We start from the raw sequence: 12136 nt of genomic DNA on the forward strand, positions 1-12136 counted from the left end.
TCAAAGTCATTGCACCATGCAGATTGTAAAACAACAGGAAGTGTTTTCATACGCATATTTATCTTGTTGCAACATCTACTATGTAATGCTGCAGAGTGTTCCCCCGCAGCTGTGTGGACTGTCACGGTGCACTTGACCGCAGCAACACGCTGTGATGTAGCGCAGTATATTGGCTATGCCTCCTGTTAGGAATCCTTCTCTGTGTAACAATCTCTGCAAAGGGGACCTGTTACACATGCAGAGATATGCAGCAAAGAAAAGTCAAGGTGCAAGGAGTGGCTGGTGAAGGCAAGGCCCTGGTGTGTATCAGGAGGTATAGATCGCTGTTATGACTGGGGAGTTCAAACCCACTGAACCGTGAGAGGGGAGAGTGGCTCTGGAGCTGTTTGTGCTCTCAGGCTTGCGCTTTGCTCAAGTTTGAGGTAAAGTAGAAGAGGGCGGGAGGGGGTCGGAGCCGAGATGATAAATCACCTGACATGTCAGTGGACAAGCTTCCACTGCTGCCTTCAGTTAGAGTGTACAGTAGGAATAGCTGAGCGCTGCTTCGTACCGTGATTCTTGGAGAGCTCTAAACATATCTGGCAAGAGCTTCTGGTGTTGGATGTCCTGATGTTGATTCAGTGTACGGTGATATTAGTCAGTGTAATGACATTACGTTATGTTTCAGCTGTGTTCGTATGGGTCAAGCACCTGTTTCAGTCCTTTGTCAAGTTAAGTTACTCCCTGAATTCATATTGGAAATTGGGTTCATTGATAGCAATAATGGGGTAACAGCACTGTATTGCAATTGTGGCATAAATCAGTGTCAAAAGTAAATAACTAATGAAGTACAGTACTTACAACGAATATTAGAGAGAAAATTAAGAAAAAAAGTTGCACAAACTGCCAACAGAAAATGCAAAAAAAAAAAAAAACCCTGCCAAGGAACTGAGCCATGTTGTGCATAATGTGAATAAAGTTTCAACAAAGGCTAAGGCTTGAAAGTCATGACATTGTTTGTGGTCAGCATCATAACCATCAAACGTCATGAAATACAATGTGCCATATTTGATACATAATTTCTATTGATGCGTAGTGGTTTACCGCAATTGATTGCTCCCATAAGGTCACAAGCCCTTGGCCACATCTGTTTGTTTTTTTTAAGTACATAGCTCTGCTTTAGCCAGTTGTCAGCCTAAAAAACAACGTGCACCCAGGTCTAATGGACATGAAGACATGGTGAAGCAGGATAAGAAGTGTTGATATCATCGCTATAATGTTGGTATACATCAATTGCTTGCTTCAAAGAGCATTAATAAAGAGTGTCCCTTTCAGCAACCTCTCCTGTTTGGGGCCAAGGGCCACGCAAGGAAGAGAGCCAGTCCAGAATATATCATTGCAAATTTGAAGCATTTGAGGGATGTTTAAATATGAAAACCAACCAGCCTGTGATCAGCACTTTGTTATTAAGACAATCTCATTTCATCTGTGACGCAATAACCTCAAAATGTGCACAGTTAGAAGCTACTGTGGGCTTAACGCATCACTTATTCAATGGTAACTTGTGAATATTAATGCTCTTTACAACAATTAATCCATATGATAGGACTCAATGCAGTGAGAGCACGCTACAAATTCGAGGATTCCACGAAGTGAAGCGGCCTGGAGCTGAAGCTGACTCATGCGCAGGGACCCGACTGTACATCTGGCAGAAATTGAGGATGTTTTATCCATTAACTTTGGCATCTGTGGAGAATTAATGAGTATGCGGGTAGCTGCGCTAACCCTAAATCAGCTATGGAGAGGAGTCATATGGCTAACTTTAAAATGTGCCGTAGGTGATAAAAGCCAGTTAGTGGCTGGCTGGGTGAAATTAATTAAAGGTGATAGCTAGAGGCCTTGGCACCTGTGATCCGATAGGTAACTTCCCTGCAGTGGTTGTTACAGTCTGAGAAAGCTGCACATCTGGGGCTGATCATTCTTTTCAGCAGCAAAAAGGTTAACTAAAAGCTTTTCAGAGTTCTTTGGTCCCGTTATCGTTTTTCATTAGGTTCAAAACATATATTTGAGATCATCATAAAAATTTGCTGTCTTTCTGTCTCAACTGGGTTTTGATGTTTGTCAAATTCAATTATCTTTGCAGATTCCCACTTTGCGCTTGATGATGAAAGAACGAGGACAGCGGTTTAGTGGAATGAATAGCCTCACAGGAGGCTAGGAGGCCGAATGAATAACACACCAGGGAGGCATCAGATGAGTTACAGTGGAGAGATGAATAACTTTATCTCAGGAGCTCTGAAAACCAGATGCAGCTTCAGCGCTGGGCATTTGAACTGACTCCGTCCATTCTTTTACAAAAGTTGTAGACTAGGAAAGTGGAACATGTGAATCTTGTTGTTTTATAAGCCAGTTTGAACTGTTTCCACATGTCTGTCAGTGTGAGATCACTTATTAAGGCTTTAATATAGCAGATGTTGACACATTTAGATAAAGACCTGGTTAGATCGCGATGAGGAAGTTCTGAGCCGGATTTATCTCTCTATGAGAATGAACCCACGTCATATAATGGTCTGATGTTTCAAGAAACAAACATAAATTAGTTTGAGCGTTTCTTTTATATATTTTAGCCGCAACTGTGTGTTGGATGACGGGATCATATCAAATATTCAACCAAAAACACAATAAAATTGAGGCGGCAAACCAGTGAGGATACTGTGATGTCAGCTGAAATGTGTCCATGAAAGCACTAAGTTCAGAGAGAGAGAAAGAGAGAGAGAGAGGGAGGGAAAAAAAGAAAAAGAGCAAGAAAGAGACGACCAAGAGAGAGACTTTTAAAAAGTAATAGCCATGACTAGGGGACTAGATGTTTTGTGTCAAAGAAAGAGCTTACGGGACCCAAAAGTGTTTCCGGTGAGCCCACCGAGTCTAATTACTCACAATGCTGTGACATTAGTCTTCAAAGGACGTGAAAAACAAGACCCCTTTCACACGTCCATCAACTTTGTGGAGGACTTTGCGTCCCCAAATGAATAACGAGAAGCCGATCATGGCCAAGGGAGTCCGGCGTCCTCGATGACAGTGAAGAATGGCTCATAAAGCACTGTGCTAATTATTTTGTGCTTTGCCTATTAATTTCCCACGAGTTAAAACTACATCGTGGATACATTTATAGTAGACTAAACAATACATCGATGTACAACACATTTAAAACTCAAACTCAAACACTCGTCAGTATGTTAACACTATGAACTCATGTACTGGTGATATTACTGCAGAGAAATATACGTATACTGGTCTGTATTGAGACTATTATACATATAGAGATAAGGATGTAAGGGGATGTTAAGCAGTCCCCAGTTCAATAGGTTATCTTGTGCAGTTCAATTCATCAACCTTTAAGGTAATCTTCTCTTTATAAAGCTCTTTACATTAAATGTCTGCCCCTCATAACACACAAACGGTGCCAACTATAACACAGGAACTCCACTCGCTGATTTGAAGGGCGTCTGTATATATGTGTTTTCATATACATTTCTTATCCCGCCCATGGAAAAAAAAAGATCATTAGCTTGAATAAACACTTCTCTGATAGTGTCAACAAAAGATGATCATGATGAAAGTGCCTGTCTGAAGAAAGAAAGAAAGTTTATTTTAGACATCTATTCTAATATGATATGAGGCTGACACATCAGTGTGACTTTCTCTTCTCTTTCCTGTTAGCTCTTACATATATTATCAATGAGAAGTGGCCAATGTCGTTCTGGCGATACAGTCTATTGTCTGAAAACAAGAACTATAAACTCACTATTTACTCAGACACCTCTCACACCTTCAGCTAAATGTGGCGCTTGTGTTCATTGTATCACAGGGGATCAGGAAATGCAATAAGTGCACAGTAGTTTTCAACAGCAACGATCACGATTGATGACAAACCTCAAACCCCAGAATTCAAGACGATGACTGAGTACATTTAATTTCCAGGCCCCCCCCCCCCCCCCCTCTCACACTGGAGCACTGCAGCCTTGCCCCATGCGTGTGGCGCTGGATGCGCGCTCGCCATTGGCCGGGGCCGCCTGTAGGGGCGTTGCTTCGCGGTTTGAGAGTGCTTAGGGTGCACGGGGTGTTCAAGGGATGGCTAAGGGAAAGCGTACTTGGCACTGATCCCTCCTTGCAGTGGAGACTGCATTTTACACTAAGGCAGCAATTTGTTCTGCAGGGAGGTGAGGGGGGGGGGGGGGGGGGAGGAGGATGAATGTGTCATAAATAGTTTGCGTTTCTCCAAACGGGCTGCGGATGCACTACGTCTAGCAATGCGATGAGGCCAGTGCACTTTGCAAGACTTGCGCTGCAGAGAGCCTCCGCGGATCCCGCGACCTGTTGCTGACAAGCCGGGGAGAAGGAGAAGGGAGAGTGGAGGGTGGAGGGTGGAGGGGGTGGGGGAGCCGCTCGGGAGAGACAGAGGGTACTTGCCCGGTGAGAGGACAGCCAGGGCTTCTTCGCGGAGGGAAAAATCATGCAGTTTGCAATCTGGCTGGTTGGACTAATGTGTCATCTGTCAGCGCTGGTCCGGGACACTTTGCAACACCGATTGCATCCGAAACAAGGTAGTGTGCTTTGCTGTGCTTTAGCAGTGCGCGGGGGGAAAGTTGCGGCGTTTGGGAAGAAGAGGTTTCAAGAGTGAAATTGATTGAGAATGATGCATGGGTGCGACGTACGTGTGTGCGCGCGCGCGCGTGTGTGTGTGTGTGTGTGTTGTTAGAGCGTGCATTGTTTTACTTCGCGTGTTGTTTGTTGCAGAAAGCTTCATCAAGCAGCTGTCATCGTACGAAATCATCACCCCGGTCCGCGTGAATGACTTCGGAGAGTCGTTCCCCCACAAGTTGCACTACAGAAGGCGACGGCGCAGTCTCAACGGGGACCTGTCGGGTCTGCGCGTCCACTACAGGATCGACGCGTTCGGGGACCGCTTCCATCTCAACCTGACCGCGGAGTCCGGCTTCATCGCCCCCTCGTACATGGTGACACACTTGGGAGCGGAGCAGAGCGCCGCCGCGGATTCCCACCCCCACGGCCCGGGCGATATGCGCCACTGCTTCTTCCGCGGACAAGTCAACGCCAGGAGCGAGTACCCTGCCGTCTTCAGCCTGTGCACTGGCCTTGTGAGTATGGGCGTTTGTGGACGTTGATTTAGACCGCTGCTGACAGGCCTTTCAGCCAGGCACGGACCGCCCCTGCCCTTCCATAACCCGCAGCAAAAGTGAAGTGTGCGGGGAGTGTAACGAGAGCAAGTGTTACTGGACGAATGGCACCGATGAGGAGAGAGCGCGCGCAGCTCCGTGTGGGTGAGATGCTGCTCTGGGCTGCAGTGTCTGGGCATCAGGGTCGTGGTTGTTGTTGTTGTGGTGAGAGACTGGGGTTGGAGTGACAGGTCTACTGGAGTGCCCTTGAGCATGACACACTATAAATCCCCAATCAGTGCGAGCCGTGGTTGCTGCTCTTTGACCTGCACTGAGATATAGGGCATAGCATGTACACAGGGGTTGAGTCTACTGCACATGTGCAGCAAAGAGCTTTGGTGCGTTTACTTTATCAACCACTTCTTTGCTGCTACAAGAAACCTCCAAACCTTCGCATACAAAAACACAAAATAAACAGTAATAACAGCAGACATGCCAAAAGTGGTGGTCAGGTCATTGATTGGTTGATCGACTGGGATTTTAAAGTAATTTATGAGTCTCAAACGCCAAACATATGCTGGTTCCGGCTACTCAAATGTGCCGGCTTGCTGCTTTTCTCAGTTTTAAAATTGCTGTAAGTTGAGTATATTTTGTATCAGAGGTCTGATAACACAGGCTATTTGAAGATGTCACCGTATACGTTTCTGTGAACTTGTGATTGGAGTTTTCTTTTCCTCCAATCAGTTTTGTTTCACTCTTCAGAGCTATAGAAGTAATTGATTCATCGGGAAAATCCGATCAGTTGCAGCGCCAAACTGCAGACAGCGTAAATTCGTCGAAAGCAGCTGTTTGCCTTTTGATTGCCCTTTTACCGTATCTTTGAGATCTTACGGGTCTTTAATGGAGTTATTGGGTAATAATGAGTTTACGGCCCCATTATACCATTTGAGGATCCTAAAGTCATTTAGTTTGCGGACTCCTGTGCGAGAGGATCTGAGAAGTGTTGAAGGGGATGACTTCATGGGTCACATGAGGTTACCGGTCCAGGGGTTAGGGGGTTGACCTCAGTTGCGCCAGCCGGATCCTGCGTGGTTGGGGGTGTTTGTGGCTGGACTCAGCAACACAGACAGGAGGACCATCCCCTTGGAGTCTCCCTGCCCGTCAACACCCCTATCGGTGACATAATCCTTATTTTAGATAGGTGCACTGTGTACGGTACCAGGATAGCATGTTGATCTACCACATTCACAATGCATACAGTGATTATACTCCTGTTAAGACTTGGCATAATAATAAAAAAAAATGTTTTGTGATCCATGCCAGGGGGGGTTAACTCCCATTCAGTGTCGCTTTGGAGAACAGAGACCACCACCAAACCACATAAAGTGTTTTCCCATGTTTATATAACAATTTAAGGCATGAGGTAAGCTGGAATTATCAGGGTAATAAGCCTTTAATTGCCCCTCTGTCCAACTTTGATGTATGACTCCCTTATCCAAACATGTTTGCATCCTTTTTCAAGCAATCTTTGTTGCTTATCCGCATCATCACTCATTGAGAATGACAAGACAATGGAGAAAGCACCAGAGGCTATAGGGTCATAAATGTGTCCGTATCTGATCGCTGGGGCTTGATGGTCGCGCACATTTTGTTGGGTTGAGGTCATTAAGGAATAATTAAGCCCTAAAACAAAGGGGGTCATTCTAGAAAAAGCAGGTTCCCCTTTTGTCTAGAGTCGCTCAAAGCCGTCCCCAGGGGGGAATGGAGGAGGGAGGCGGGGTTGAGGGGCTTTTGGCCTTTTCAAAGTGAGCTGTGATGGCCAGAAAAAAAAGGGGAGAAATGCTGTGAAGAGGAGACAACTGCCAATGAAGGTTGTGAGGAACTTAAGGTCTGCTCACACCGTGGGAAATGTCCCTGAAGGAGCTCGCCCTCTCAGTTCACTCACATAATGGACGTGTGTGGTGAGTCAGCCTGTCCTGAGGAATGAGGCTATCTTCATTCCGCCACCAAGCGATGCACCTCTGTGTAAAGATCAGGCTCATGACACCTTTATGTCCTGTTTGACTTCAGCGATTGACTGCGACTGTACCCCCTCCTTTTGGGTGAGTCAGCACCCACTGGGTTTGAAAGCGTTTTTGTGGGATTTGTCAGAAACAGATGTGTGCCAACATCATTTCATCCATGTCATGGCGGTGACCCCGCTTCAAATAGGAGGCCCTCAGTTGTAAGGTCCAGTTCAGCACCCGCTACTGAACAGCAACCATTGTGTCTGTCCAAACTTTTTGCCAGATTTGCTGCTGAGCTAATGCTGGGAAACCCTGAAACTCTGCCCTCTCCATTGACTGAACAGAGCATTTGTCTGTTCAGCCTTCCATTAACGCCACATGAGAACTTTAGAGGGCCTCGACTGTAATTGTCTAATTAAAGTTAACTCACCATGAGAGAAGGATTTACAAGATACAGGTAAACATCTCAGTTGTTACATTACACACATTACATTTAGAACACTGCCAATGTTAGTTTTTAAGATGCAACATTTTGCATCATTTCATGACCAAGTACAAAAACCATGCCGCCTGGCCTCACAATACACACGCCCTTACTGGCTCTTGTCAATACTTAGTTTGAGTCATGCATTGCAGAAGCAGTTTTATTCATCCACACTGGCCTGTCAGAACTGAAGAAATAGCAATATTCCTGGAAAGCTAGAGTACACTGAGTGTGTTTGTTCCTACCCTGTGTGTTGCTTTCACAAGCTTATTACACTGCAGCGCTGAACACACGCCGCACTCGAGGCCTGTAGCGCTTTTGAGGAAGTACAGCGCATACGTGCAAGCCTGCTAATCCTTCACCCTTTCAAAGGCGGAGTGGAAAGGTACACAACGCGCATACAGTTTGTACATGTTTTCCATATCCGATTTGTTTTCCATTGTCAGACGTCCATCACTCATCGGGATGGTTATGGAATAATGCTGCCTTAAAGATAACATTCCAGTGTCCAATGTCCTGTTTAAGTGCGCGCATGAAATTACCATACAAACACCATTGTGCCTCATGGCTGAGTGAGCTAAGAAGCTTTGTGAGGGACTGAGCTGCCAAATCAATATTAGCATTCCTCTGTCAGCAGCTCTGTCCATGTATGATGATGTCACTCATCCTAGTGTCAGGTAGTAAGAGGAAATGCATTTTCCCAGTCGGAACAAGCGCTCAACAGCACGTGCATAAAGGTGTCAAATGATTTACGGAATCATGACGACTTGCTGATACATTGATGAATGTATAAAAGGTTTAAAATGTCTCACGGTTGGCTGTTCTCATGGTCACAATTTCAAATATGACCGATAGTGATCGTGATATTCTCGGAAGTAATATTCTTGGAAGTAATATGCACACTGGTACCCAAAGGCAACACAGAAGGACTGCAATTAAACCGCAACTTGTTAGATGAAACTACTCGGGGTGGGAATCACCAGAGGTCCCACGATACAATATCGTCACGATACTTAAGTTCCGATACGATATTATCGCGATACATTGAGTATTGCGATATATTGCGATTTATTACAATTTTTTCAACTGCAAATTGGCCCCAAAGAAAAACTTTGTCAACAAAAAATAACTTGATTTTATTATTCTAAGACCAAAATGTTTAGAACTGATTAAATAAAAGATCGATACTTGCCTTCCATGTATATCGCCACGCAAAATATCGCGATACTGTGCTGTATCGATTTTTTCCCTCTCCTATAAAAACTATGCCCTAACCTTTAAGTGAACACATACAGTGCAGTATGCACATATGCAAGCGTCTACTTCATACAAAACCCTTCAATGATGTCTCTTTTTTTTCTGTTCTAGATTGGAACATTTACGACACAACACGGTGAATACTTCTTGGAGCCGCTTTTAAACGCTGCCGGGGAGGAATATGACGAAGAGCACAACAAACCTCATCTCGTCTATCGGCACGAGAGGAAGAGGAACATCTCGCATACTGACAACAACACAGAGCCCTGTGCTGCCTCAGGTAACAGACTACTGACTGCATAAATATACTGCCTGTAACCACTGTCTGTCTGACTTTCACTCACAGACACGTACTGTACATTCTGATGACCTGCGTTCACTTTCTGAGCCTTCCTGAGCCTTGGCAATAAACATGGTCCTCAAAAGGAAATTATTCCCAGTCACGATCTTTGGCTTGCAGGATACCCCAAATGTTTTTCAGCTTTTGATTAAGGAGCGTTACTGAAAATGTATTTAAGCAAAATGCGCTCCAACACTGCCTGGTGTTCCCACTCGCAAGAGCATTCAATCTCAGGTCTGTGGCAGCAGCTCAGAGGGAGGGAATAATTACATTTCAGGTTGCAGTTGCGATGAAAAGAACTGGAGAGGTTTTCCGCATGGGAGGCTGCCTGAAAGTTCCCCCAATTTCATTAGAATTTTTATGTTTGAGGCCTTCGGGTGGTGGAGAGGCCCTCAACAGAAAGCGGGGTGACCGAGTGGAGTTCACCGCGATGGCAGGCCTTAGAGTCGTCCCCGCAGGGAGCTCCTTGGGCGGCCTTTGTGGCGTGATGCAATAAATCTTTTATGTGCAGCCCACTTGATTTGCTTGTTGTCTGAACCCAGCCATTGTCGCCTGGTGGCAGCTATTGTATGTGGCGGCGGTTTAAAGAACTTGGGCTGACCTGATGGGCGAGGTCAATACCTCCTTAATATGCTTTGCCCTTTCACTCTCTCAGTCTGTGTGTGGTAAACAGAGACTGAGGAATCTGGAGGGTCTCTCACCCCCCCCCCCCCCCTCGCCCCCACTCTGAGGCACTTTTTAGTATATACTCTCCCTTTAAGAACCGAGAGTGGAGGCCTGGTGAATGACCCTGGCGGAATCTCCCAAGAACCGCCATATTATTTCTTTTATATGTACTTAATCGTAAATGAGATACATCCTGACTTTTAAACGCATAACTTCAACTATGAGCCGGTGCACTTTTAGGAAGGGTTTTCAGTGTGCAATAGTAGGGAGGAAGACATGGATGAGACACCTGTAGGTCTCGATCAAAGGGCTGCAGGTAAACAATAAGCAGCCGGATTAAAAGATCCAGAAGGACTGTGAGGTGTCCCTGGCTGCGGCTCCTCAGCTTTATCAGATAGGCCCCTCTTCAGATGCGGTGATAAATGTGCTCTTTGAAGGCCATACTAAGCCAAGACTAACAGACCTGTCCTGTCTTTTTATGGGAAGGAGTGCAGTACACGTTGCTACTAGCCGGTCGGATGTAAACACTAGCTTGGCACGTGTTGTTCTGCTAGCCAAACATTTGTAGTGGATGCTCCCGGTCTTGGATTTGGAACTTTGCCTCTTGGCTTTGGACTTTTTAATGTGTTAATGTTAAATGTGTTTGAGAAGACATGTAGCACATATTCAGCTCTGTGGGCTAAGGTCTTTTCTCTGTGGCTCTTCCTTTCTCTTGTGTCTAATCTACACCACGTCTGTGCAGTTCTTCTGTTCTTCATGTCCTGCTTCAGACTAAATCAGTGTCTAAGTATGGGGCTCCGAACCCACAGCACAAATGCCGGGAGAGAATGAAGTGTAGAAACTTATCAACAAGTAGAATCCTTGTAAGCAGGGGAATAGATATCTAAGCAGTACATTTTTTTTTACCTGCGCTCTTAAAACTGAATTTTGTACCTTTTTGTAGGTTACATAAAAGATGACAGAGCATCTCATTTACCTGATAAATGCTTGATTAAATACTAAATATGTTGGTTATGAAGATACGATAGTAGATTATAGAGAGTGTAACCCATCAAATGTAAATATGTGAATATGAACGGTATTTACAGAGTTGCCAGCTGTTACTGGAGCTATGACAAGATGTTTCTAACAATCCCAAAAAATGGAAATAGCTTCTTTTCATTATAATGTAATACATTTAAACATCAACATACAAAATAACCACAGAGCCGGATCGACACACACAAACATTACCACCCTCTAAAAGGTGTAAAACATGGTGGGACTGCATTTGACTTTACCTTAAGGGTTAACAAAGAAGATGTGTTTGTCTACAACCGGTTTTCAATTCAGTTTAGTAGAGTTATGTCTTCAGTAGAACCATCCAAAGCAATGGCTTTATAGTAAAAAAAGAGAAAAAACCCCTCAGATTTATCTCATCATGTCGATGATAGACTGCAGTACTTGTGGTGTTAGTGGAGGGCCGGATTCCTTTCCCAGTATCTCCTCTTTTTGAGGGGCTATAAAAGCACTCTTTGTCAAGGTCAGTCATCTTATGGCCCGCTTTCTTTTTCTCTCCCTCTCTTCTCTTTCTCCACTTTATGTTCCCGTGAAGAGGACTCTTGCCTTAAATCAAAATCGGCACTTGGAGTTTGAGTGCTGAGGGGTTTGGCAGGTTTTGGACTTTGAAGAGGTTTGAAGCTTTATGGGCCTTCTAGTCTAAAACATGCTAACTATCACAGTCGATCCAAACACATGGAAGTGCTGAATGGCCAACAAAGCCTGCTAATCTGCTAGCCAGGCACCGTTTTCCCTCTGTAAAGACATTGTTTTGCCTGTTTAGTCCCTGTGTTGATTATTATTCTTTCTCTGCCTCTGCAAAAGAAAACATCATTTTGAACCTGACAGAGATGAAACAAGCTGTGTTTTTATCAAGCAGCCCTCCAGGAAACAGAATGTATATCACCAGCAAGATACCTTTGGTGAGATAAGCTTTTCCCTTAGAAATGATGTGTCATATTTCTGCTTTAATGCGCTACAGACAGTGCCAGAACAACAACGGGGACTTCTGTATCTATAGGGGCCATATGACTTTTCCAGAGTTTGTACAGTCCCTTCAAAGCTCGTGTTGAAAGAAGAGGAAGGCAATGTTTCCACATGGATTTAAAAAACAAGGCAACTTTTGTTTGCGCTTGTCATCTTTGACACGTACGAATACTTGACTTTTTTCGTACATATGCCGTCACTA

General features: G+C 44.7%; 1 protein-coding gene across 1 annotated transcript in view; it reads left to right on the plus strand.

The window, feature by feature from the left end:
- The first annotated feature begins 4469 nt into the window (after positions 1–4469).
- LOC137803923 (A disintegrin and metalloproteinase with thrombospondin motifs 20) overlaps positions 4470–12136 on the plus strand; it is a 76225-nt gene continuing 68558 nt past the window's right edge. Inside the window, exons 1-3 of the mRNA XM_068602776.1 lie at positions 4470–4583; positions 4777–5138; positions 9015–9183. Coding sequence (XP_068458877.1) covers positions 4493–4583; positions 4777–5138; positions 9015–9183 — 622 coding nt within the window. The 5' untranslated portion in view covers positions 4470–4492. The remainder of the gene's footprint in view (positions 4584–4776; positions 5139–9014; positions 9184–12136) is intronic.

Source organism: Clinocottus analis, unplaced genomic scaffold (assembly GCF_023055335.1).
Source record: "Clinocottus analis isolate CAN_PGR_092001 unplaced genomic scaffold, fCliAna1.0.p SCAF_6, whole genome shotgun sequence".
Taxonomy (NCBI): domain Eukaryota; kingdom Metazoa; phylum Chordata; class Actinopteri; order Perciformes; family Cottidae; genus Clinocottus; species Clinocottus analis.